This window comes from Astyanax mexicanus, chromosome 18, assembly GCF_023375975.1.
Source record: "Astyanax mexicanus isolate ESR-SI-001 chromosome 18, AstMex3_surface, whole genome shotgun sequence".
In the NCBI taxonomy this organism is placed as follows: Eukaryota; Metazoa; Chordata; class Actinopteri; order Characiformes; family Acestrorhamphidae; genus Astyanax; species Astyanax mexicanus.
The window spans coordinates 45,861,385-45,889,343 of record NC_064425.1 but is presented as its reverse complement, the minus strand read 5'-3'; the positions used below and the strand labels follow the sequence as shown (position 1 = coordinate 45,889,343).

At 39.4% G+C, this 27,959-nt stretch overlaps 1 protein-coding gene across 3 annotated transcripts in view; it reads left to right on the top strand.

The window, feature by feature from the left end:
- Positions 1–27,959, top strand: part of nbeab (neurobeachin b) — a 301,773-nt gene that overhangs the window by 36,545 nt on the left and 237,269 nt on the right. For all 3 annotated transcript variants that reach the window (XM_049466932.1, XM_049466931.1, XM_049466933.1), the window contains exons 2-8: positions 12,007–12,238; positions 13,896–13,996; positions 14,910–15,005; positions 16,171–16,292; positions 18,116–18,242; positions 21,015–21,134; positions 21,431–21,577. In XM_049466932.1, the coding sequence (XP_049322889.1) occupies positions 12,007–12,238; positions 13,896–13,996; positions 14,910–15,005; positions 16,171–16,292; positions 18,116–18,242; positions 21,015–21,134; positions 21,431–21,577 (945 nt within the window). The remainder of the gene's footprint in view (positions 1–12,006; positions 12,239–13,895; positions 13,997–14,909; positions 15,006–16,170; positions 16,293–18,115; positions 18,243–21,014; positions 21,135–21,430; positions 21,578–27,959) is intronic.

The following is a 27,959-nucleotide window of genomic DNA, read 5'->3' as shown; positions in this document are numbered from 1 at the left end:
CAGTGAGCCAGTTGTCATTCCCTTTAAGAGGCAGGCAAGCTCTGACTTTGGTTCGTTTCAGAGGATACTGAGCTGAGCTGGTACATGGTATTTTATTCTTTATTCTGTTTATTGTTGAGTTAATAGTCGGGTTTGTGCTCTGCAGTCTGTCTCTCCTGCATGGCTAAGACTTGTACGAACGGCTGACTGTTGACTGTTGTCATGGTTTTAATCAGTCAGTGGAGCTGCTGTATTTTCCACCTCCAAATTAGAAACACGGCAGAAATGTACCTGAACACACCTCATTTCCAGACCTCCACACCCATCAGTGTAGATATATTCCTAAACTCTGATGCTATTTTAACAGCGTAGGCACAAGGCGTGAAGATAGACTGTTGACGGGTTGTATGATTGCAACGAGCATCACAACGCAGCTTACACAGTGTTTGATTTGAGCATTAGGGGCCAATCGGGAATGTCCACACGTATAATTATAACTTCTGCAGCTAATAAACATTTGCACACAGATGTTGCAGCGGGGACTGTAGATCCTGCACACCTGCAGGTTTTTGAAGCTCAGTTGGTGGAGATATTCCTGGGAAATCTATTGGTTTATCCTGCTGAAAAAAGCTAGTTTGTACATACATGATAAAATTTTGCTTTTTGCAAATGTAATAGTTCATAAGCTGTTAATAACTGCTGAATTAGAGTTCAAATGTTAAGTAGAAATGATAAATTCACAGAGACAGTACTGTATATTCTTTAAACTTCGTGTCTCCTCTGTATTTAATGTATGAAGGACATGCTGTACTTATCTCAGGACAGAAGGACATTGAATTAAAGGCTGAATCCTCAGTTTCTGAGGGTCTGTATTATAAAGAGGCTGGATGAGGAGAGTTACAGTGGGTTCTGTAACAGAGGCTGACAGACTGGAGAATTTCAGATCAGCTCTTTATTTCTATATCCTCTTGTGCTTTATAAATTGTGGATGTGTCCAGGATTTATCCTGCAGTCGTTTTACACTTTATGGGGAGCAGAAATAATGGGATGTTCCTTCAAAAGCTCAGTTTTTATTACTCTATATTACAGCGGTGGATTTAAACTGGAGCTGATTTTTAGGTGAATTTTGATTATACATAATAATATAGTTAAATTTGTGGCATTTGTCAGATTCTTTGCTTGAATGACTTTGTTTAAACGTAAGTGGTTAGTTGCCAGTTCTTGGTGCCACAGTGTGGTTTAGAGGGGTATAATGATGGAACTGGGTTCTCTGGAATGATGGAGCTCCATGCAGTACTTTTTAGGATGAGTTGGGGAGTTGGGAATAAGGTGTGGGGGTGTGCAATCAAATCCTCACAGCAATGCAATACAGTCTAGTAGAAATGTTTTTTTTTTATTCTTGATTCTGGCTGAAAAAATGAACCCATAGTGAATCATGCAGTAACTTAAAAACAGTGTTAAACAAACCAAATAAAATACTCTGTGAAGATTTGTTTATTTAGTTGAGTATTTCTTGCTTCTCATAATCTGGATTAGAAATTTACTCAAATATTCACTGTATACCTGTAACTCTACCTCTTCACTAATTTACTTTAACTGCTGCTCTCAAACACATTAAGAGGAAACCAAGCTAAACTGCTTGAAGTTTTGCACCAGAAGTAAGGGTATAAAGTTATCCAAAAGCAGTGTGTAAGACTGGTGGAGGAGAACATGATGCCAAGATGCATGAAAAAAATGTGATTAAAAAACAGGATTATTCCACCAAATGTTGATTTCTGAACTCTTAAAACTTTATGAACCTATAAATAGCAAAATCAGAGAAACTGATTCATAAACTGAAGAGCTTTATATATATATATATATATATATAGACAGATGTCTCCCACTTTCAGTCTCACTGTTTTTTCTATGAGACAGACATTTTATTGAATTTATCCATCCTGAGACACAAACACAGAATAATAGAATTACTGTTTAAATATTTATACTCCAGACAAGTTCTATAAAACACATTAAATCCACATTATTGCATTAAAGCCATTTTTAATTTGAGCTTATTGCTGTTCTACAGCTGATAATGTGATTATGAGGTGGTAATGAGTACAGGGTGAGAGGATCCATTTATTAAACACGCCTCAGACTCCTCCTCCTGATTGGGTGATGGATGGCGGGTCTGAGTGCAGGTAAGTGAATTATCGGCGTCTGGGAGGCGGAGCTGAGAGGCGGGGCTGGGGTTCTGTTCTGACTCAGCCGGTGTTCAGCAGGATGAATGGAGTCGGGGAGGATTAGCTGATTTGTGTTTCTGATCTCCGTCTCTTTCTCTTCTATCTTTTGTTTGACCTTTATAGCTCTGACATTCAGTCAGTAGTGAGGTGGAGACGGAGGGACCGGCTGGAGGCAGAGCGCTCTCTCCGACTCGACTCCGGGTCTCAGGAGATTCTGCGTCACTCCACACGTGGAATCGTCTCGTGATTGTTTGTTCTGAAGCAGCTCTATTCCATTTATCCACTTAGCCAGGGTTTAGTTTAGAAAGTGAGAATCAGATCATCTCTCATCTGATGGTCTGAAGCAGTTACTGTATAAAACATGGACGTTGCACCGCAACACCTCTCAAATGTGAAGCTACCACAGGTCTAGCGCCTCTGCTGTCTGGTTGCAGCATATACAGTTGCTATTTATAGGTTTATATTTGAGTAAAATGAACATTGTTGTTTTATTCTATAAACTACAGACAACATTTCTCCCAAATTACAAATAAAAATATTCTCATTTAGAGCATTTATTTACAGAAAATGAGAAATGACTGAAATAACAAAAAAAGATGCAGAGCTTTCAGACCTCAAATAATGCAAAGAAAACAAGTTCATATTCATAAAGTTTTAAGAGTTCAGAAATAATCAATATTTGGTGGAATAATCCTGGTTTTTAATCACAGTTTTTTTTCATGCATCTTGGCATCATGTTCTCCTCCACCAGTCTTACACACTGCTTTTGGATAACTTTATGCTGCTTTACTCCTGGTGTAAAAATTCAAGCAGTTCAGTTTGGTGGTTTGATGTTTTGTGACCAACTTTCATCTTACCTGTTTACGTTCAGAGGTTTTTTGAAGGGGTTCAGGTCTGGAGATGGACCATTAACTTATTTAAATGTCAGTCAGCAATCGCGGGATGAAGAGATCAAGAAACCTACAAAAAGAATGGCAAATGGCAGCTGGGCTGAAGTGCATGGAAAGAAAAGAGCCAGGACTCACTAGAAAAAGGACATTCTTCAATGAGAAGCGAAGAAGAGCCAGGCTGAAGAAATTTCTGCATCTTTTTTGTTTTTGTTGTTTCAGACAATTCTTATTTTCTGCAAATAAATAAGATTAGATAAGATTTTTAGTATTAATTACAAAAAAGATTGTTGAGTTACACTTATAATAATACGTGTAATAATATTTTTTTCAGTGTACCCAAGCTGGAGTCCCAGTACTTATATCTATATAGTGTATATTTTTCAGGGTTTTTCTCTTTACGCTGCTCATCTGTGTTGAGTTTTTGTACAGTATCTCCACTCTGACGGTTCCTCTGTGATTTACTGTAGTTTTCATCCTCTTATTTATTTTATTTCTCTAAACATGACACCGTATTATTCTCCAGACTGACCTCAGAAGCCACAAACAGCCCCCGAGACTCGGCTTCATTTCTGAAGAGCTTCTGTTTGTAGAGTAAATCAGGAAATCAATTCTCGCTGTGGGATTGTTTCCTCCTGTCTGTGGTTCAGGGAGATGTTTTGTTTCACCTGTGAATCGTATGGAGAGTCTCTCCTCAGAGTACTCTCCGAGCTCAGGAACACTGTTCTACTGTGGAGGACCAAAACCGACAAAATAAATAAATAAATAAAAACGTAAGTAATTCACTCATTCACTCACAAAATGGGAAATAAATGAATGCAGAAATAAATAGTTATGTAAATAAATTAAATTAATCAAAAGGAAAAGAAAACAATGTTAATAAATAAACCCATAAATAACAAATTAAGATATTTATTTTTATGTATATTTATTCATTTTTATATGAATTATAATTATTCTTAACTGTTTTAATCTTTTACTGATTTCCTTACGTTTTTATTTATTTATAATTTTGTCAGTTTTGGTACTCAATATTCTACACTCTGCTCCACATATTTTAGTATAATAGAGGAGATACAGCACCTGTTCCTCTCCCCTCGAGACCCCGTGTCCTGCTCGTCCCCCGCGTCCTGCTCGTCCCCCTGCTCTGTAAATAGGACATATTTTTCCCCAAGAAATGGCCGTAGTTTGATCTGAGCTGCTTGTAGCCATGGCAACCAGGAGTCTTCAAAAGCCTAGATAGTGAGGAAGGTAAGTGTTGATGCTTCGGGATCAAAAGTGCTGCAAAAATGACATGAACTAAAACCAGATCTAAAACTAAACTTAGCATGTGGAGGAAGATTATCTACAGTATAGGAAATAATTTATCTCTTAATTATACCACAGTTAGTTCTGACCCTGCAGCGTGATTGGCTGAGAGGCGTTCTATGAGTACCGTTATCAGCCGGTAATGCACTGTAACCGAAGCTCTCCATGCATGTATTACTCCGCCACATACTGGTAACCTAGCAATGGATCTATTTTAACTGGTGGAGTTTTTATAACCAGATCCTATTTTCTCCTCCTCTTTAACTCATTGAAATTTTCAATAAACAGTGATAATGGATCTGTGGTATAATCACAATAATACACTCGAGGTTTCTGCTATAACCTGTAATATGACTTTAGCACAGCACGAACCTCGAGTGCATTATTGCCTAAATATAATAAATAAATGAGTGATGCTGGGAGTTTAATAGTTCATGCTATTTGGGTCAGAATATTTTGACCATCTCATTGAGCTCTGTTTTAGTGATCTAAAATCTTGCAATTGCATATTGCGCAGCTGGACTTAGTGTGTGTCTGTGTGTTTGGTGTCATGAGGGAGTAAAAAAATACACCTTGCGCAGCTTAAAATGCACAAAAGGCGCGTACTAATTCTCTTAATTAATCATGTGTGTGTTTTGTTTGTAATGTTAAATAAACCAATCAGAGTGTTACTTGCTCATCATTCCCTTTAAGAGGCAGGTGAGCTCTGACTTTGGCGTGTTTGTATCTTAACAGCGTGACGCTTTTGTTCGTCTCAGTAGAGGAAACTGACCTGCACGTTCAGGCTGTGAAGATACACCAGCAGCTCATTTAAGGGAACATTAATGATTATATTTTATTCTCTTTATTCTGTTTATTGTTGAGGTAAAAGTCGGGTTTGTGCTCTGCAGCTATAGGATTGAATGGCTAAATGTTGTCAGGGTTTTAAACAGTCAGTGGCGCACCTGTATTTCATTCTGCTGGCAAGATAGCAATTACCATCGTGATGCTCCTTGTGCAGGGTGTATGATAGAGGGTGTATGGTCTGTTTTAAGCCTGCATGACCAACAAAACCTTAGTATTTGGCCTTCAGGACCAATATAACCCTGCTGTTCGGCTTTAATAGTCAGCCACGCTGATTGAGAAGCAGGATTTTTTATCAGGGTTTTAACTTGCTAACCTCGCTTGGCTAACGTCTCATTAACGCTGTGGCTAACAGCCGAACCTCTGTTGTAGAATCATGTTTGTAATAGAAATGTCTGAGTTTGGTGAATATTTTAAAGGTCTATTTCTATTTATCTTCTTCACTCTCTCACATCTTCATTACTAACAATGTTCTTTATGGAACCGAAAAGTGCTTCTTCTGTCATTTCCCAAACAAATATTTCATCACTTTTATTTTATTTTAAGGAGTGAACCCAGCAGCTGAGGGTACGTTCAGTTCCTTTAACATCTTCAGAGCTGAGCTTTAGTCCCAGCGTCGGTGAAGCAGCTGAAAAAAACAGCACAGTCTGTATTTTAACTGCACGTCTGAAAGGATGTGATTGGTCTGTTCAGGCAGGTAGATGAACACCTGTTTCCAGCCTGATATGAGGAACGTCAGGACTGTCTTTGTAGAGAAAACATTTGGAAAAAAGCAGGAAAAGCTGCGTTTCCTGTTTAAAGATAAGACTGTGACTGAAGAATGGGTTTTTGGGGATTGGTTATCAGCAGAAGTGTGAGGAATTAACCGGAATGAAAGAAAACACAGCAGTTTGATGTTGCTTTGGAGTTACGTGTGTTTTGAAGAGCCGGGTGAACTTAGAGAGTTCTGTATTGTGTTCTCTGGAGCTGAGGGGGAAATGGGACGACGTTTTTTCACTGAATGTTAGATAAGTGTTTTCAGCTTCTGCTCTTGTCATTTCTGTGTTTACTGCCTTATTTTTATTGAGGCTTTAATACAACTGGAGAAAAAGTGGATTTTTATTTGTAGTGATTTATTCAACATGTAATTAGAGAGGAAGATTCTGATGTTGCTGCAGTTTTAGAGTGGGTAAGATGGTAAAATTACAATGTTATAAAAATGTAAATCTAAGCAAAGTGTGCATAATTACAGTAAATTAACCATCTGGAGTAAATGGACCAGTACCAGTCAAAAGTTTGGACATACTTTAAATTTAGAGCTTTTTTATTATTTTAAAATGTTTTAAAATTAAAGATGAATAATAACCCATTCAAAGTATGAAGAAAATATATGAAATTATTAAGTAAAGAAGAAAGTGTTAAACAAATCAGAACGTGAAATAAACCAATCAGTGTGTCAGTAGTCATTCCCTTTAAGAGGCAGGTGAGCTCTGACTTTGGCGCGTTCATATCTTAACAGCGCAGCGCTGTTGTGCGTCTCAGCAGAGGAAACTGAGCTGCATGTTCACACTGTGGAGATACACCAGCAGCTCATTTACGTGAACAGTCATGTTATGTTTATACCTAATTGCTTTAGAATTTTTTTTTTCAAACACATTTCTATACAGTGTTGTTCTTAACTCTAAATATGTGCCCCAGAACTTTCAAAACTCTTATTTTTACTCTTAGTGTGTTGTGCCAGTACAGCTCATGAATTGCTGTCTACACCAAACACCAGATCATGAAGCCGATAAACTCTACAACACAGTATAAAAAATGTGCTATGTGCTGATGAGTGCCAGTTTCATCATTGTTTTTTATGGTTTTTGCAGTGACTGCACGTGAAAATTTTCTTCTCTTTGGATTGACTGGCCTTCATTTCAATTTCTTAAATTTGTAATGCTAATGAAAGCGTGTGCTCATATTGTCCATTTTCATTTCAGCTCCTTCCACGATTAAACGCACTTGATCTATCTATCATGATTTTAAATGCATTTAAATGTTGAACAGAAAAGTGATATTTTGCCTTTTGTATCTCAGTATAGATCCTAACCTTGGGCTAATGTGCGGGTGTGTGATATTGATTGTGTGTAGATTCATGCGCTCTGCTTTTTAGGACTTGAATCAGCAGGGATTTTACTTTCCTTTTTCCATTTGACTGAATCAGCAGCACTTGTAGTTTAATTTATTAGTGTCTTGAGAAAAGCGCATTCGTTCAGGCTGCTGATCTCTGAAATGCTCTTTTAATAATTCTAATGTATTCATGTTTCTCCAGAAACGCATTAGAAAAGTCTCTTACTGAGCATCGATTGGTTTGTCGGCGCTGTTCCTCTTCTACAAATGAAACATTTACAGACTGAGAGCTGAATTAAAGTCCGACTCTCAGTTCTGCTCTTTTATTCGCTGTTACTTAAGAAAAGCCCATCAAAAGCAAATGTTGAATCTTAAACGTCTGAGCGTGATATTTAATTACCTGATTCAGTGCCGGTGGATCTGCACGGCGAGCCGAGGATCAGCTGATGGTGAGTTTGATGGTGCGCTGGTGCTGTTAGTGGAGTAGAAGCAGGAGGACGAGGCTCTGTGATTTTCAGTAGAACTCAGATCCTCACAGGACCCTGCAGTTACTGATACTGATGTGAGTCAACATCTATTCACTGATTTACTGCAGGAGACTCGACTCCCTGAACGCCGGAGAAACCCAGGAGATTTTTACTGTGTAGTGTTTGACTGAATGAAAGTGAATCTTATTAAAGTAACGTTTGGTAACACTTCCTGTAAACACTGTATTTATAATCCCGTCATAAACTACGCATAATAAAATAAGAGACACTTAAAAATGATGAGTTTCTTTAATTTTAGCAAATTGAAAACCTCTGGAATATAATCAAGAGGAAGATGGATGATCACAAACCATCAAACCACCAAACTGAACTGCTTGAATTTTTACACCAGGAGTAAAGCAGCATAAAGTTATCCAAAAGCAGTGTGTAAGACTGGTGGAGGAGAACATGATGCCAAGATAAAAAATTAAAATAAAATTAAAACTGTGATTAAAAACCAACCAGGATTATTCCACCAAATATTGATTATTTCTGAACTCTTAAAACTTTATGAATATGAACTTGTTTTCTTTGCATTATTTGAGGTCTGAAAGCTCTGCATCATTTTGTTATTTCAGCCATTTCTCCCCTGGTTTGGTTTATTTTCACACAGGCATCTAAAACCCAAACAAGCACAGCGTCTCTCTCGAAACTTCTTTATAAAAGTCAAATTTACTGTCAGTGCAGTTTGATATTTGGGTCGGATTGAGACCAGATCACATTCTTACCACAAACTAATCACTCTGGTGCTGGTTTGGAGATTTACTGAGAAAATCCTCAATACACCATAAAGTATTTTTTAAAAATAATTTTTCACAATAACAGTAAAATATTGCTGCTTTGCTCACTGAATCTAATCTGTTTATTATTTACTGTTATTAATGTTGGTTTTGATTTGCAGAAACAGTTGGGAGAAATAGTTTAGAGTTTCAGGAGTAAACTCAGTCACACTTATTCCCTCAGATAAAGATTTCTCTGGTTCTGAAAATGTAATTTACTGAATGCTGGGTCGGGATGCGCTGCTGTGTTGCGTAAGATGAAGCTCGTCTCTCTGCTGCTGCTCTGATTGGCTGCTGCGCCTCGCTGCACTCAGCCATTCTAAATACACAAAGCAGTTATTTCAACCCAATTCTCTGGATTCATAATGGATAATAAATTAGATTGCAGATGAGGTTCATTGCTTTATGACGGTGTCTGAGTTTATTTACAGTGATGGGTTTAGTCTGAACTGAATACAAGCTGCAGGAAATAGATATTCTAATTAAGATATTCAGCATTAAATACAATTTCCCTTTATCTCTTTTAAATTGAAGGTTATTTTCATGCTGATTGTTGCAGCTTCTGGATGCATTTTGTTATTCTGATCATCCTGAAGTTTACTGTTTAACTTCAGGCTGCACTGCTGTGAAATTATTCAAATACTTTAAGTACAGTCCTTTCAAATATCTTTAATCTGCACCTTAAAGGATAATATTAATGCAGATTAAAATGTGGAATATTTGTTAACTGGAAAACCAATGAAATTGTGAATTTGGAACATCCATTATAGTAATTCAATTCTTTGGCTTTAAGGATAACATGTCGTAAATTACTGGAATATTAAACTTGTGGAATAATATAATATTTTACTTGTGGAATAATAAAAAAAATCAAGAAATATCTCATTGAATACTAAACAAACATACATAAAAGCGTGGTCATGCAAAAAAACAGACTAAATTATAATATTAATACAGTGAAATTTAAAAAATGTGAATATATATATATATTGAGCATACCATCCAGCACTAGTGCTCCCCTGTGATAGGCTGCTGTTCTGCATGTCTGGACTTTGTGTAGACTCTGGATCCTCTGCAATGGAAGGAAATAAGAATCTGCTGTATATAAATAGCGTTATATTATATTATATTATATATATATTATATAAGGTTTGTGGTGGGCTGTTAGTGTAGATATGTTCGAGGCGACAGTCTGCCCTCTTTATCAGAGTCAGGTGCTCCTTTTTAATAGCAGGGTTTCTGTGTTAGTTGGTGACTCAGTAGCAGATAAAGCTCTGTAGAACATTTCAGCCAATTATTATTTATTTATAGAGAACAAACGTCCAGCTTTAGTCTCAGACACTTCCTCCCAGCAGCTGGATAAAGAGAAACTCTTCAGACTGATCACAGAGCTTCTGCCCTCAGAACAGAACTTTACTGTGTTGTATTTTTACTTAACAGCACTTACATGTTTATTCTGCAGGTTTACAGCAGGTGGAGCATCGTCTCTGTGGGATTCACCTGTTGGTGTTTTAGCATATCAGCATATATTGCCTTTCTTTTCTTATTTTGTCATATCTGTATTAGGAAGAGACAGATTCCGACAGTTTGAAGCTGATAGGGATGCTATTTTTTAAATACGTTTTTTTAATTGAAAATGTCTCGTAATTTTATTAAATGAACAATCAGTAATAAAAGAGAGTGAACATGTGAAAGGGCTACAGGAGTCCAATTTCTAAACAACTGGAGAGAATTTAGATTATAAGGTTACGCAGTTTGCTAGATGCTTAACTCAACCAGAAACAGAAACAGCAAAGTCAGAGCTCACCTACCTCTTAAAGGGAATGATGAGCAAGAGACACTCTGATTGGTTTATTTTACATTACGACCAAAATTAACCACACCCATGATTAATTAAGAGAATTAGTACATGCCTTTTGACACGCCCTAAATACATCTGCGCAATACGTAATTGTCCAAAGTGCTATTGATCGATAAAATAGGGCCCTATGTGTGAAATGGCAAAAATCATGGGACACAGTACTCCATCCTGTGGGTTTGTTTGCACTGTTGAGTTGAGTTGTTTGAGTAGTATGTAGGTGTTAATCGACGCACAGAGGAGATGATTTGACAGCGGCTGAATAAACTGTAGGAAAGATGTTTTTATAGATCCTGAAAGAACTGCGACTCGTTTCCACACTGACTCACTCTCCGTAAATATCTCCTCCTCCTCCCCCTCGCGGCTCCGTGCAGATCTCCCGTCAGATGAAGGGAGGAGAAGACGGAGTGTTTTGTCGCGACGCTCATCAGCTGTTGCATTGTGGGAGATGAGTACAGTGGACGAGTTCCCGTCAGTCAAACCCAAAGACCCAAAACCATCTGAATCACACAGAGAGTCATCCTGATTTCCAGCAGCCGAGCTCTGATAAGACTGATTCACTTCCCCCTGCTGGAATAAAACCACTCAACAATTCAGCTCGTCACCAGACTCCGACCCGCCGCCACTTCCTGCCACGCTATTGTCTGTTTATCATGCTAATGCTGCTGCTGCCAGATTCACAGCTTATTTTCCACATGCCTGCTCTGCAGCTCTGAACTGAAGATGGCTCAAGGCGACGCCGAGCGCGAGCCGAGGAACTGGGTGGTCAATTTCATGCTTGATGAAGTACGAGAATAAAATCATTGGTTATTGTTTACAGATATGCTAATGATGATTGTTATGAAGAACTGGAGAGCTGGAGAGGGCAGTCAGAAATTTAGGCCGACACTTTTCTGATATGTGAGACAGGAGACGATCCACATAGAAAATATCCTTAGATATACACTAATTTATCACACAAAATTGATCAAATGTCCAAATTATTACACACATATACACACGTTTATTCAGTACCTTTTTAACAAACTTGTACAAGTTAAAATGTATTTATTGAGATTTTAAGTGTAATGGTATATATTTTTGTCCATATCGTATAGTTTAAGAGGAGGTCCCAGTACTTTTCTGCTTCTCGGAATCACATATCTCTGTTTCTCCTGCTGTCCCCTACAGTTGGGTTGTGAGTTTAGAGTGCAATCAAACCCTCACAGCAATGAAAGACCAGGTGTCCAAATACTTTTGGTCCATATTGTATATTTTGAGGTGTGCCAACGTAGAAGTTGCCCTGAAATTCCCCTGTTTTTAGGAATCATATCTGTTTCTCCTGATTTCCTCTACAGTTGTTTGGTCAAACCCTCACAGCAATGAACGATCAGGTGTCCAAATACTATTGGTCCATATAGTGTAATTTAAGGGTTTAGCCTTGATATTCTTCTGATTGTATGAATCTCTCTCTCTGTGTGTCTCTCTCTCTCTCTCTGTCTCTGTGTCTCTCTCCTCTGTGCTCTGCAGTTGGTTGGAGGTGAGTTTGACCTGGAGACGAACTTCATCATCCAGGATGCGGAGAGCATGGTGTGCATGGTGGAGCTGCTGGAGCACTGCCGGGTGACGTGCCAGGCGGAGATCTGGAGCATGTTCACCGCCATCCTGCGCAAGAGCGTCCGCAACCTGCAGACCTGCACGGAGGTGGGGCTGATCCAGCTGGTGCTGATCAGGATGAGTTCAGTAGACGACATGATCGCAGGTGAGGATCAGCTGCCGCTCGCCCTGCCGCTCGCCCTGCCGCTCACCCTGCCGCTCACCCTGCCGCTCGCCCTGCCGCTCACCCTGCCGCTCACCCTGCCGCTCGCCCTGCCGCTCACCCTGCCACTCACCCTGCCGCTCACCCTGCCGCTCTCCCTGCCGCTCTCCCTGCCGCTCGCCCTGCCGCTCACCCTGCCGCTCACCCTGCCGCTCGCCCTGCCGCTCTCCCTGCCGCTCGCCCTGCCGCTCACCCTGCCGCTCTCCCTGCCGCTCTCCCTGCCGCTCGCCCTGCCGCTCACCCTGCCGCTCGCCCTGCCGCTCTCCCTGCCGCTCGCCCTGCCGCTCACCCTGCCGCTCTCCCTGCCGCTCACCCTGCCACTCACTATTTAGATAGCGTTTCATATAGTGATTTCAAATAGTGATATCAGAAAGCGATTCAGATAGTGATTCATGTGGTGATTAATATGGTGATTCTTGTAGCAATTTCGGATAACGATTCATGTAGTGATATCTGATTTAGATAGTGATTCAGATGATTCAGTGATTCTTATTGTGATTTCTGATTGTGATTCATGTAGTTGAATGACAACATCCTGACCTCAGTAATGCTCCACAATCTGGTAGAAAGTCTTCCCTGTACATTAGTGACAGTTACTCCAACAAAAGCAGGAGAAACTGTGCTTTATTCTTTCTGGAAGATATAATGATGCAGTGAGCAGGTGCCCAAATATATTTGTCCATATAGTGTATTAATCAATACACTCTTCTTAAATGATTAGTTACAGATTTCCATAACTGTTCTCCTCTGGATTCAGACTTCAGAACCATGATTCTCAGATGATTCAGAACCTGACTGTTCTGTATAAAACAAATACTGTATAAACTAAGCGGTGGATTTCCCTTTAGCTGCTAATGCGCTAATGCATGAGAGAGCGAGAGAGAGAGAGCGAGAGAGCGAGTAAAGGAGGGAAATATGGATGAAGTTGATATCTCAGCCACAGTGGAATTCATCAGGTTTAGGAAGGAGAGAGAGATCGGGGGGTAAATCTGTTCTGTAATGAGAATTAACGGCAGTTTAGAGGAATATTACATTTTCTGAATGACGAGCGCTGATGCCCTCCTCTCCCCTCGTTCAGTCAGTAATTGATGTGCTGTTGCCGCTCTCTCTCTCTCTCTCTCTCTCTCTCTCTCTCTGTTTTCTCTGAGTTATTCTGCAGTGTTTCGGTGTGAATTCTGTCTCGTCCTGATCCGGCTCCTGACGGCGTTCCTGACGCCGATAATCAATATAAATGTGCTTTATACTTCCTTTAATCTCTGCAGGCAGATGTCCTTATCTTACATTTAAAGATCTGCATCACCAGCCTTTATATAAACATAATATCAGTGCATATTCTTCATCTGACTTCAGAAAGCAGATCATCTATTCTGATGTGTTTTGAATTGAGGGTGAATTTCCATTCTCATGAATGTCTGTGTGTTGAGATATTTAGAGGTTATATAAGTTCTATGTGACTTCTTTACATTGTGTTAAAGTGTCTAATCTTCAGCACTATCCCATGAAAAGATGTGAAAGTGTGAAAATGCTGTAGTTTAGTTGAGGTGTAGGGATGTAAATTAGATTTTAAAGGATTCTGAAGCTTGTGTGTCTCTGTCTGTAGATCTTCTGGTGGACATGCTGGGAGTGCTGGCGAGTTACAGCATCACAGTGAAGGAGCTGAAGCTGCTGTTCAGCATGCTGAGAGGAGAAGGAGGATTGTGGGTAAGCCGGGGGGGCGGGGCTTTGTTTGGATAGTGGTGTTTCTGTGGTCAGGTGGTCAGTGATTCTCCCACAGCTCCTCCAGAGCGATCAGGCTCAGAGCGAGAGGGATCTCCTGAGATATTGATTAGCTGCTGGATGGAGTGAGAGATATTGATGCAGTATTGATGCTGAGACTCGCCACACTGAAGCTGCTCTCATTCTCTAAACACAGAGGAGTACCAGCCCATCACAGAGACTCACGCTGCTGAAGCTGAGGGCGGAGTATCTAACAGAGTAATGTGTGCCTGTTACAGTTTAAATATTCAGCCTGAAATACAATGTAACTCACTACAGGTGTTGGACAATGAAACTGAAACACCTGTCATCATTTTAGTGTGGGATTTTAGGTTTCATGTCTAAATTGGAGCAGCCTGGTGTTCAATCTTCATTAATTGCACATTGCACCAGTAAGAGCAGAGTGTGAAGGTTTAATTAGCAGGGTAAGAGCACAGTTCTGCTCTAAATATTACAATGCACACAACATTATGGGAGACATACCAGAGTTCAAAAGAGGACAAATTGTTGGTGCACGTCTTGCTGGAGCATCTGTGACCAAGACAGCAAGTCTTTGTGATGCATCAAGAGCCACGGTATCCAGGGTAATGTCAGCATACCACCAAGAAGAACCAACCACATCCAACAGGATTAACTGTGGACGCTGTAAGAGGAAGCTGTCTGAAAGGGATGTTCGGGTGCTAACCCGGATTGTATCCAAAAAACATAAAACCACGGCTGATCAAATCACGCAGAATTCAAAATGATTGATTCAAAATGAATTGCTTGTGTCAACTATTAACGTATAAGCCCTAATTTTTATATATCTGTTTATAATATATTGTAGTGTGTAACTGTGTGTGTGTGTGTGTGTGTGTAGCCGAGGCATGCAGTGAAGCTACTGGCTGTTTTGAATCAGATGCCGCAGAGACACGGACCCGACGCTTTCTTCAACTTTCCAGGCCGGAGTGCTGCTGTGAGTTTTAATGATCTATATTCCTAATAACACATTTTATTACATATTAGTAAGATGAAGATGAAGAGGAACCTTTTATTGTTAATCTGTACGCTAGACTTGGATTATAAAGAGGGGTATAAACCCCCGGTATTGAGCTGTAGAGCAGCAGAACTGTGTTCTTTGGAATGATTGCGCTCCATCCGGTACAGTTGTTAGGAATGGTGATGATCATCCTTACCTCTTTGAAAGCTCTGGAATGGAGAACAATATGGCGTCACATCAATGTCAAAAGTCGAGGGCGCAAAAATACCAGGAGAAAAAAATGAACCAGCGTGTTTTAACATTTTGAGTGTTTAAATGAACTTCTCATGAGCACATATGTGAAACTAGCGAGCAAAAAAAAGTGAATGGTGCTTCATTTTTCTCCTCTCTGGTGCTTTTTTTCCTCTCGCACTGTGTGAACAGAAGGACAGCAGGAGAGTTAGCTAAGTGGCTATGCAAACATCCAAACAACACGATCTCCAGCGCGCCGACTGTCTGCTCGAGTTTAGTTCCTTATAGTGTCCGTCTCTCTGGGTGAACAGCACGGGAGAGTGAGTTGTTTGGATGTTAGCATAGCCAGCTAGCTAACTCTCCTGCCGTCCTTCTCACCACAGCATTCGCTGAGGGAGGTGATCCTGACCCCACCCCCAAACTATCAAAACCACCTCTTTCAAAACTTGAAAAAACTCAGTCGAGCAGAAACTGCTGCAGCAGGTAATTCACACAGCGCGCGAGGAGAAAAATGAAGCTTGAGAGCAACATTTTCTTCAGCGCTCACACCATTCACTTTTTTTTGCTCGCTAGTTTCACATTTGTGTTCACGAGAAGTTAATTTAAACACTCACAATGTTAAAACACGCTGGATATTTTTTTACCTGGTATTTTTGCGCCCTCGACTTGACATTGATGTGACGCCATAGAACAAAGCTTTTCTTTAAAATTAGAGACATGTACTTAATCCCAATACCTGTTATCTGTTCTGTACAATAAACACAGAGTATAAACATTATTTCTTTACTTTAACTACTGATTAATAGCAGGATGTGTTTAGATCAGCTGTATCAGAGCATCAGTAACTCTGTGCTCTTGTTTCCTGCAGTGATGAGAATCTCAGCAGCTCTTTTTATCTCTGTTTCTGCAGGCGATTGCTTTACCTCCCATCGCCAAGTGGCCTTATCAGAGCGGCTTCAGTCTCAACACCTGGTTCCGCATGGACCCGCTCAACAACATCAACGTGGACAAAGACAAACCCTACCTGTACTGGTGAGTTAATCACCACCGTGCACCACGGTGAGGAGCCCGGGCTCACCGCCAGCCGCCGGCGGCTCCTGAAGGAGATTATTCTGGATGCTCTGTTTGTTTGTTGTTGGGACACTGATGTCCTGATGTCCCGATGTCCTGGCGTCTCCACCGCCTGCAGAACAAGCTTTGTTACGGGACTCTGCTCTGTGGCGACGGGTGAATTATGTTTAATGTTTTGTATGAATGAGAATCAGGTCAGATTTTGCTGATTAAAGGAGGAGAAGAGTGAACCCGGGTGGGCGGGAGTTTCCGGAATCAGAGGCGGGTCTCCACCGGGGGAGAAAGCGCTATTAATTTGGGTTTTTAATGTCTGGAGCACTAAAGGAAAGCCTTATGAAGAGACTTGTGGGTAATTAAAGCTGAGATCAATAGCCCGGAGGCTCTGTGTTTATCTGCAGTGGTCCCAGGACACGCGGAGTTAAGCTTTAGCGTTAAGAGAAGAGTGTGTTAGAGTGTGTCTGTCTAGTGTGTGTGTGTGTGTGTGTGTGTGTGTGTGTGTGTGTGTGTGTGTGTGTGTGGTGGAGGCAGGGACGGAAGAGCTCTGCAAACATTTGGGTAAAAATAAGAGAAAAATGATAAAGCATGAAGGACAAAAAACAGTGGCTGCTGTACCCACCCAGAGAGAGAGCACCGCCCACTCTGCTCTCTCGGGCTCTGGCTGCTGATGCTATTTTTTTACTATTTTTGTACTATTAAAATATTATATTAAAGTGATATAAAAGTTAGATATAATACAAATAGCAATGTTAGCCAATTGATAACACTGCAATTAACATAGAAATAGTAATAATATATGTATTCTTGGAGTGCATTACAGACAGAAAACCCCATACTTATATTTTTCAGCACTGGATCATAATTCAGGTCTGAAAGAGCTGCAGTAGATAACCTTGTAGGTATTTTACAGATACATACCCTGTCTGTTCATTTAGTGTGAGCTGCTGATTATTATGTGATGGTTTATCAGAATCAGAGTGTGAATCAGAACCTGGTCTGTCCTCTAACTCTGTGTTTATACACTTTATATAACCTTATATAACCTCATCTACCCTCAGTATAAACCGGACAGTGTTTTTTTTCCTGTTTTGCTCTATTTGTATTCAGGCATCATGCAGGCTGTGCTGGGTGTGTGATGGGTCTGCAGAGATGCACCGTGCTAATCTCATTTCAGCACCGAGCCGACCCACAGCCCCTCAGCAGAACCAGAACCCTGAATTAAAAAATATCTCTTCTCACTGCAAACTTTACTACAAGTTTATTTAAAGTAATCTGCCTTTAAAATATTTCCCTCATGGATTCCATAGAAAAAAACAAACATATATTTATTAGAGATTCTTTTAGAGCTTTAAAAAACGACACTTTATGATAAAAGTTCTTTATCAATGTAATTACTACATTTACTACAGTATATAAACAAACGTATTGGGATACCTGCTTAATTATTGATCCTTATGTACATTACACACAGCTCTGTAAAAATGAAGAGATCACTTCAGTTTCTGAATCAGTTTCTCTGATTTTGCTATTTATAGGTTTATGTTTGAGTAAAATGAACATTGTTGTTTTATTCTATAAACTACAGACAACATTTCTCCCAAATTCCAAATAAAAATATTCTCATTTAGAGCATTTATTTACAGAAAATGAGAAATGACTGAAATAACAAAAAAGATGCAGAACTTTCAGACCTCAAATAATAGTGTCTTTTTTCAGAACTGTATATTTATTATCAGATTTTTTAACAGGGAAAATACTGAAACCGGTTCTGTATGTGTTTTTAACAGCTTCCGCACCAGTAAAGGAGTCGGCTACTCGGCTCATTTTGTGGGGAACTGTTTAATCGTGACGTCGCTGAAATCTAAAGGCAAAGGTTTCCAGCACTGCGTCAAATATGACTTCCAGCCTCGCAAGGTAAACTTTACACTGCTTTATTCACAATCTTATTCAGCTCAATTTTTTACTTTTACAGCTATGATTGTGTGTGTGTGGCTAAATTGGAGCAGCCTGGTGTTCAATCTTCATTAATTGCACATTGCACCAGTAAGAGCAGAGTGTGAAGGTTCAATTAGCAGGGTAAGAGCACAGTTCTGCTCTAAATATTACAATGCACACAACATTATGGGAGACATACCAGAGTTCAAAAGAGGACAAATTGTTGGTGCACGTCTTGCTGGAGCATCTGTGACCAAGACAGCAAGTCTTTGTGATGCATCAAGAGCCACGGTATCCAGGGTAATGTCAGCATACCACCAAGAAGGACCAACCACATCCAACAGGATTAACTGTGGACGCTGTAAGAGGAAGCTGTCTGAAAGGGATGTTCGGGTGCTAACCCGGATTGTATCCAAAAAACATAAAACCACGGCTGATCAAATCACGCAGAATTCAATGTGCATAAATATATATATAAATATATATATATATATATAGCTCCCCTTAAGAAGACTTTCTAAGCATGCAGTTGTTGATAATCTGAGAGATACAGTATAATAGGATAGGATGGAGCATTAATATTCTTTATTTAATCAGATCAGTTTTATACTAGATTTGTGTAATATTTTCTTAAATATTTGTGACTATATCTATTAGAATTATTGCTGTTTATAAATGTGATTTTATTCCCCCCCTCTTTACCAGTAAGTATTAACTGCACTGAAATGTCAGTAAAAAGAGGGAAATTAACTGAGTCTGATCTCTGATTCATCCTGTATTCTTTATTCAGCTGCAGGAACACGCTGAAGTACAGCCCCAAGCAGTTCGGTCCACTCTCAGGTCTTTACAGTGATTAAAAGAGAATTTAGTGTCAGGTGAAATTAATATGAGGCTAATATAAAGTGATTAAAAGGAGCGTGAAGCTTTTTTACACCCACTGATTTCTTTGAATGTATGTGAGATTAGAGATTAGAGGTTTGATACGGATCAGTGAGTTTATTACGGCATTTAAGAGCATCTCTGTGTGCAAAATCAAAATGCATTAAATAACCAATTCCCTGCAAGTGTCTTAATGCAGATTTATGTTACATAATTTACCGTTCTCTAAATTTCTTTATCCCTTAAAAAAAGATCAGGCTGTTTTATTTAGTGTTACAGTGTTTTTCCAGAAGTACTGGATAAGTGAGACTGATCACTTTGTTTCTGCTGTAGACTCAAAACATTTACATTAAATATTGAAAGATGAATTATCTGATACACATTTCTGAAGATTCAGCACCTTTTATCTGAACCAAACAACCAAGCAAAAGTATTGGATCATGTGACATTTAGGTGTGTTTTGTTGTCCAGTTGTGTCCTGATACATTTATTATTCAAACAATAAACAGTACTGAATGTCTAAACTCAGTTTTAGATTTTCGTTAAATCTACAGGGGAATAACTAATATAAAAACAGAGAGCTGTAAGAGTGTATGAGAGCCTGTGGGTGAAAAACAGTACAGCTGTTTGGAATGTCTTGAAGAAGAAAGTCGTCACTGGTGTACTGAGTAACCAATGTTGAGTACTGTAGGAAGACCCAGGAGTGATCCCTGGTGTAAAAATAAACAAACTATGTGATGAGTGCAAACAAATAAATAAAGATTGTATGTAGATGTTGGTTTACCCATAATATTTTGGATTTTATTTAGTTTTTAATGATCCCCAGCAGGGTGTGTGTGAAATAAAAATGTGTAAAAATCTCTCTCTCTCTCTCTCTCTCTCTCTCTCTCTGTCTCTCTCTCTCTGTCTCTCTCTCTGTCTCTCTCTCTCTGTCTCTCTCTCTGTCTCTCTCTCTGACTCTCTCTCTCTTTCTCTCTGTCTCTCTCTCTCTCTCTCTCTGATCTGTAGTTCCTGCAGTGTCCCTGTTTTTAAACGTGTCTCTGGTCTCTGGCTCTGATCTATTATTCATGTCTCAATTCAGATTTTAGTGCTTTAGAGTTTCTGCTCTTAAATTCAGCTCTGGGTGAAGAGTGAGAATCTGCAGCTCCAACCAGATCTCCATAAAAATCACCTGAAAACATAGAACAGCTATTCATTTATCCATCCGTTCATCCCCCTTTCCATCAGTCCATCTGATCATCTATTCATTTATCCATTCATCCCCCTGTCCATCTGATCTATTAATTGTAAATAAGTCCATAAATCTATGTTCACCCATCTATGCATACCTTAGTCCATTTCTATTTCAGCCATCTATCTGTTTTCTTCTTGACATCCATCCTTTTTTATTCCTGTCAATTGCTCTATCCATTTTGCTGTCAGTTTGTCCATCTTTTGGTTCATCTCTCCATTCACCCATCCATTCATAGATCCAACTGTCCATCTATTTATATGTCCATCCACCCATCCATCTGTTCATTTGTCTGCCCATCCATCCATCCATCCATCCATCCATCCATCCACCCATCTGTTCATTTGTCTGCCTATCCATCCATTTATCCAGTCGTCTTTTTGTCCATCCATCCATCCATCCATCCATCTGTTTGGCCATCCGTCCATCCATCCATCCATCCATCTGACATAGTCTAAGCAAAATTGAATAAAGAAGCAAACTTAAATAGGTTTTTAGTTTTAAATGATCTAAAAATCATCAAAAAATCATCTTGTGTGAAACTATGGGAATTTCTGTTTGAGCTGATCAGATTTTAAAGTGTTCCAGTATGTATTGCAGAATAACTGGTACAGTATGTTCCTCTGTTCCTCTGTCTGCAGTGGTACATGATCAGCATCGTTCACATCTACAACCGCTGGAGGAACAGTGAGATCCGCTGCTACGTTAACGGTCAGCTGGTGTCGTACGGAGACATGGCCTGGCACGTCAACACCAACGACGTAAGAGAGCCACCCACCGCCTCCCACACCTCCCACACCTCCCACACATCCCACACCCACTGCTTTACATTAATCTTCTTCATCTTTAATCCAGTGTAAAGTTATTAAGTGGGTGAGTGGACTGTAGATGTCAGTCTTCAGTACTGCATCTCTCCCAGACTGTCATGTTTTTTACTGGTTGATTGTTTAAGTTGTTCTGTATAAAAACCCTCAATCTAACGTCACTGTTCTCCTCTTTTTACTGGAGATATGATCTGTCTATTCTGAGCTGTTCTCCTCCTCCTCTCTCCTCTCAGAGTTATGATAAATGTTTCCTGGGCTCGTCTGAGACGGCGGACGCTAACCGGGTGTTCTGTGGGCAGCTGGGTGCGATCTACGTGTTCAGTGAAGCTTTAAACCCGGCTCAGATCTTCGCCATCCATCAGCTGGGCTCCAGCTATAAGGTCTGTATCAGTTCTGCTGCAGGAGAACCGTTTAGAGACCCGTAAAACACCAGAACTGCTGTCGCTAGAACAGAGTTCTCACTCTATCCACATACCTGTCAAGTCTCTACTACTGTGTTTTACCCACTTTCCCGTCATCCTCCTGTATGAGTATTTTTTTATGTCATTTTCCCGTAATTATATTATAATTATAAAAATAAATTCCTGTCTCTCTCCAAGCTGAAATGTCTCTAACTTTGCAAAAACTGTTAGAAAAAGTGTTTTCATTTGGGCTGCATTATAAGAATTATATATGAAGAAATGTCCTCAGCATTTCAGGGTCTACAAAGATAGATCTATCAGATTCTGATAATCTAATTGTAGTTTGTAGTTTGTGGTTCACATGTGGTTATTTTTCAGATATATTATAAACCTGTCTTAAAATGTAAGGGATACTGAAGCTTGGTTATTTTAAAATCCAAAACTTGACAGGTATGAATATGCATATGTATGTCCAAATGTTTTTAATAATTGCATTGAGCTACTTTATCTTCATAAACTCTGTACTGAGATCTGTACTCCAGTTCTTCAGTCAGTTCTTTAGATCTTTTTTAGTATCATGTTTTACATCAGCTTCAGAGACCCCAACACACAACCCTGTGGAATACCACAACATCTGATAAACTAAATGGCAATCCCCTCTCACTCTCACGTTATCTCATATTTATCTTACCTTTATCTCATGTGTATAAACCTGTGTGTTTGTTTGTTAAGTATTTTCCCTGTTTTTCAACAATATACTGAGTGTTTACTTCCTGTAATAACATACAAGAACCGACAAAGGAAAACGGAAGCACTGGGGTATAAATACTCTGGAGGAAACAGGAAATAGGAACCACCATGGACGGGTAACGAATGGGTGGAGCTACAGATAAGGGCAGTGAAAACACGGAGATAGAACAGGACAGACAGTGAACAGGACCAGGACCAGGATGTGACACCACTCTTAAGTAGGGATGCATAATGATACCAGAATTAGCAATATCGCTATCAGTTGATTATTGTTTTTTTTGTTGCTTGTATCCAGGTGTTTCCTTTTTCTTGTCTACTTTTGTATATATATATAGCCCCTTTTGTTTCTGTGTTCCTTGTGGGTTTCACGTCAGTTAGGTTGCTCGTTCCTTGTCTCAGTTTATTCCTGTTTTTGTGTTTATTTCTTTGGTTTTCTTTATTTATTAAATTCATTTGCATTAGCGTCCGCCTCCTCGTCTCTCTTGCTGAGCTCACCTGAAAGTTACAGGAATTATTATTTTTAAAGTTTTATTAGGTTGATAATGTCAATAATAATTATGTCCAGTCTATTTCTGGAGTTCTCTCAGGAATATAAAATAATGATATCAGACTTTTTACCACTGATTTAATGTGATATTATTAGTTATTTAAATGATTTCTAATGGCGTCTGTGTTCTATGTGCTGATATTATTGCAGCCTTATGAACTCTGAGCTTCATTAAAGTGTTATCATGGATTCTTCCTCTGTGAGCTTTAATCAGAGTTTGAGTTTATTTCATGTTGACAGATTACAGATGGTAAAGATTTCCTCTCTCTTTGAAAGCAGGATGAAAACAGAGACTGAGGAAGAGCGCTCATCATTCAGATCTATTGCATCATCATCATCCTCCTCATCATCACTGCATGAGATAAACTAGATTATGTTTCCTGTCACAACTGATTTATTTCAACATTCAGGATGATTTATATTTAAGTGTGAACTAGTTTATTGAATTTCGTTAGATTTAATTTATTTTATTTATATGTTTATTTAATTATTTAATTGTTATAGATATTTAACATTCTACATTATTAGAAAAGCTTATTGCATTATAATGCTAATATATTTTCACTATATGAGTGGCATGACGTTGTCTTAAAATGACCAATAACCATAATATAATTCATCTGAATTATTTCTTGGAAATATACAATACATATGAAATATATACAAATATATACAATATATTTTATGCTCCCAACTTTGCAGGAACCACTGAGACATTTCAGTCCTTAGCGATACCCGTCCTTCATGATGTCCCAATACTTTGTCCATTAACTCAATTTTAAGCAGTAGTTTTAACAAACTATATATATATATATATTATTTTAATCTATAAATGGCAGCAGTCTCTTTGTCCTGTAGCTCATTGCTGTTGTTTTTTTATTGTAGTTTTTCTGTTTTGTTCCGTGTTTCTGACCCGTCACTCTGCTAGCTCTTTTTGTGCTTGTCTTGTTTGTAATTGTGTCCAGAGGCTGAAACCTCTCCCACCGCTCAGCTTTTCTAACAGTGAAACTCCTCCATATAAACACCTACCAGTTTGTAGTTAGTAATTGGGACCTGCAGCAGTCGACTGTTTTCCAGGTAAACACTGTGATAAAATCAATCTTTTTATTAAGATCTTATTTTCTGAACATGCTGCGTCAGGCATCTCCACTTCACTTAGATACAGCAAATCAATCATAATCATAATTTATATTAATAAAAAATATAGCTTGAGCTTTCTGAGCACTGAGCTCAACCTTCTGTAAAAACCAGGCAGGTGTTCTATTATTGTGGACTAGTTTCACATTGAAGCTTTTTAATTTGATATGACTCAAATATCTGTCTTATTTCCAGTCGCTATTCTATGATATTTCGCCAGCTGTTAAACTAATGAGCATGAGCTCCGTTTTACTACTAACCAATGTGTTTGTAGCGTCTTCATCAGAACACTGCTGAGAAGGGGTTAGACAGCTATGGCCCCGCCTCCGGAAGTAAAAATCATGAATCTGATTGGTTAGATTGTCCTACGACTAACAGACTCATTACTACACCCTTCAGAAAATCAGTAGAAGGATCACGTAGACACGAGGGGGAGGAGCTATTTTAAAAAGCAGTTTTGATTGGTTAGAACCACTGTCAGTCAGATATGAGTCCTATGGCAACTAAAAAGCACAAATTTGAATTAGTTGATGTTTTTTTTTTATTTTAGTTAATTTATTAAATATATGCTTATAGTTTACAATAACTATATTATATATTTCCTGATTAAATATTGTGTACTGATTGGTTAGAAGGGCCTCATCGCTCAACACCCTAAAAACCCTGAAGATCTGCTGAGGACATTCCAGGCGTCTCCTCGTCTCCTTGTCTCCACCGTCTCCTCGTCTCCACCGTCTCCTCGTCTCCTCGTCTCCACCGTCTCCTCGTCTCCTCGTCTCCACCGTCTCCTCGTCTCCACCGTCTCCTCCTCCCCTCGTCTCCACCGTCTCCGCGTCTCCTCCACACTGATTTCAGTCTTCTGGAGCGCTGAAGTCTCAGGAGACTGTTCCCGGTGGTTTCTCTGTAATCAGAGCAGACCGGCCGTTTCCTTTATTAATTGCGGTTCTGGATCTTCGATTACCTCAGTAGGAGCAGCAGCTCCGCTCTCGACTCTGACGGGCGGGTAGCTGAAATAATGAGGAGCCGCTGCAGGGGGAGGTAATTACCACCCGGCCTGGATGAACCTGTGAACGGTGTTTCTCCATCCTGAGAGAAAGCTCCACACATCTCTACAGCCCCAGCGCTCCACCCGTCACTCAGCGCTACGCCTCAGACCTGCAGACTCTCCTTCACTAATGAACCCACACTGCTACACACGCTGCAGACGCTGCAGACGCTGCAGAGCTTCTGAACCTGAACAGCTGAACCGGACTCAGATATCACTCCATGATCTGGAGGATCGATGTGATTTTTACTTTTGATAAATGTTCTGTACATTTCATTTATCTCATTTATGAGCACAGCGCTTACAGTAATAAATAAATACACATTACACATACTGAATAAGCAAGAAATAGAGAGAAAGAGAGAGTAGAGATAAGTAGAGAGAAAGAGAGAGAAGAAGAGAGAAAGAGAGCGTGAGAAGTAGAGATAAATAGAGAGAAGAGAAGTAGAGAGAAAGAGTGAGCAAGAACTAGAGAGAAAGAGAGTGAGAATTAGAGGGAGAAGTAGAGAGAAAAAAAGGGAAGTAGAGAGAAAGAGTGAGCAAGAAGTAGAGAGAGAAGTAGAGAGAAAGAAAGAGAGAGAAGTAGAGAGAGAAGTAGAGAGAAAGAATGAGAGAGAAGAAGAGAGAGAAGTAGAGGGAACGAAAGAGAAAGAAGTAGAGAGATAGGTAGAGAGAAAGAAAGAGAAGTAGAGAGAAAGAAAAAGATGTAGAGAGAAAGAAAGAGGGAGAAGTAGAAAGTCGTGAGAGAGCATGTTGAAATTGATAAAACTAAAGTCCATGTGTTTTCCTTTCTCAGAAACTACATCATATAAAAAGATAATTCTTTGTTTTTACTCTAATCAGGGGCCAATTAGCTAAACTGGCAAAGAGAAATAAAAAATGCATGCTATGCAAGAGTTCAGGTCTTAAGAGGTTAAGGCAAATCTAAAAGAAAGAAAGACCCACAAACCAGCTAAACAACAAAATACTCTGCAGTAAAAAGACGGGAAAAGCATCATAAAGAGAAGAGAACCAGAGTACAAAGGATTCCTAACAACGTATTAAAAATTTATATTTTATTTATGGTTCTTTTGTTTATTAGTCCAATTGGTTCTTTTTGAGCCCTTGTAATGAGGAGGCTTTGGTTACAATTCTCAAACACTTTTGAATTAAAGCAAAAAGTCTACACTTTCGTTTCATCTTATGTTTTATTTTCTATCCAGTTGGTGGCATGGAGATTGTGTTACTGTACAAATATGTTTATTTGGATCTTAACTCTTGATGCCATCCCTTGACAGATGCCATTATCACCAGATAATCAACGTTTAATCTATTATTGTCTATTATTATTAACATTCTTTTTTATATGAACTTGCATAGTGTCGCTGTCCAATGAAAAACAAGTATCTCCAAAATAGCAACTATATGCGAGAGAGAAAAAACCTGGTTGGTGGGTGGTGGTTGGGGGGGTGTTAGCCCTTAATGGGTCCTGTGGTTTATGTGATTGATCTGAGGAAGGAGTGACCCCTGCTATAACTCATTAGTGATGACAGCTAGCCATCACTGCTGCTTACAGCAGCTCCAGGTTCAGTCCCTGTGGTCTTTGGCTGTGATTAACTGCCGTTCTGAAACCCACAGCTGACCTCAGATCAGTGTGCTGGGTGGCGATGACCTCAGCGGGTGAGGTAAGAGGCAGGGTAATGAGGGATGATGAGTGGAGAGCGAGATCAGGGATAAAGGGCAGTGGAGACGGAGGAACTGGAGGAGATGCACAAGCGTGTATCAGTGCACAGCATGCTTCAGTTTTTAACAAGAGTACTGCAGAATTTAAATTAAAAAATATAATGTGAAACAAATTAACCTGCGTGTTTTGACGTTTTGTGTGTAAATTGTTTAAACTTCTTGCGAACAAAAATTGTAAAATGTAAAAATGGAATAGTGTGCACTTAACAAAACATCTCACTCTAGCTTCATTTTTCGACCTCTCAGGTGTTTTATTTCCTCTCCTATTAGGACTACTGTCTGATGAAAAGAGAAAAATATAGATTTAGATCTGTAGTGCAGGCAGTGCAATAGCTAATGCAATGGCTGATTGGTATATAACACCATAATCATGTCATCAATTTTATACATTTTATTAAGCTTGTCTTTTTCTCTAGTGTCACCGGTTAATACAAAAATAAATAAACTGATGCCGTCCCTCTGATTCGTACTTAGCTCTAGCTTGAGAGAAGAGGTGGGAAAAGTTAGCATTAGTTGGTTTTAATTTTTAGAGTCTAGGTTGATGAACTGCTGTCGAGTATCAACAACACCATGCTCTCCTTTACCACTCTGTTAACTTATGTAGCAACAGATGCATCTATTGCATGGTAGCTAGTTTGATGAAATTGCAAATGAGAGTAGATGCAAAATACTGTAACTTGCAGGTAAACTAGAGTGCACTATATATTGCTGCTGTCCAATGAAAAACATGCATCTCCATTTTCGACTATTCTAAATTTTTGCTTTCCCTTGTTAAGTCACAATTTTAGAGACAGAATTTAGGTATAAAATCAAGATGCTGCCTTTTTATATGATCTAAATTAAAGACAAGTACAGATTAATGGCCTATGAAACCCTAAGCTTTGCATGATGGGTATTTTCAGAAGAAGAATCACGTGATGATAATGAGTTATTTTAGATTTTAAAGCATTTTTCTCTTATTATTGCTTCTTCTCTGCTGGTGACGTGGAAGATGAATGCTAAGTGGCTGTCTGGAATTGTGTCCTCATATGAAACTGCATCAAAAAAGCTCGTATTACACCATCGCTTATTTCCGAATGCCGGTACGGGTGCAGGGTACATTATGCCGGCGCTCTGTAAGCATTATTGCCTCCACGTCTTCACGTGTCAGCCGTATCTGG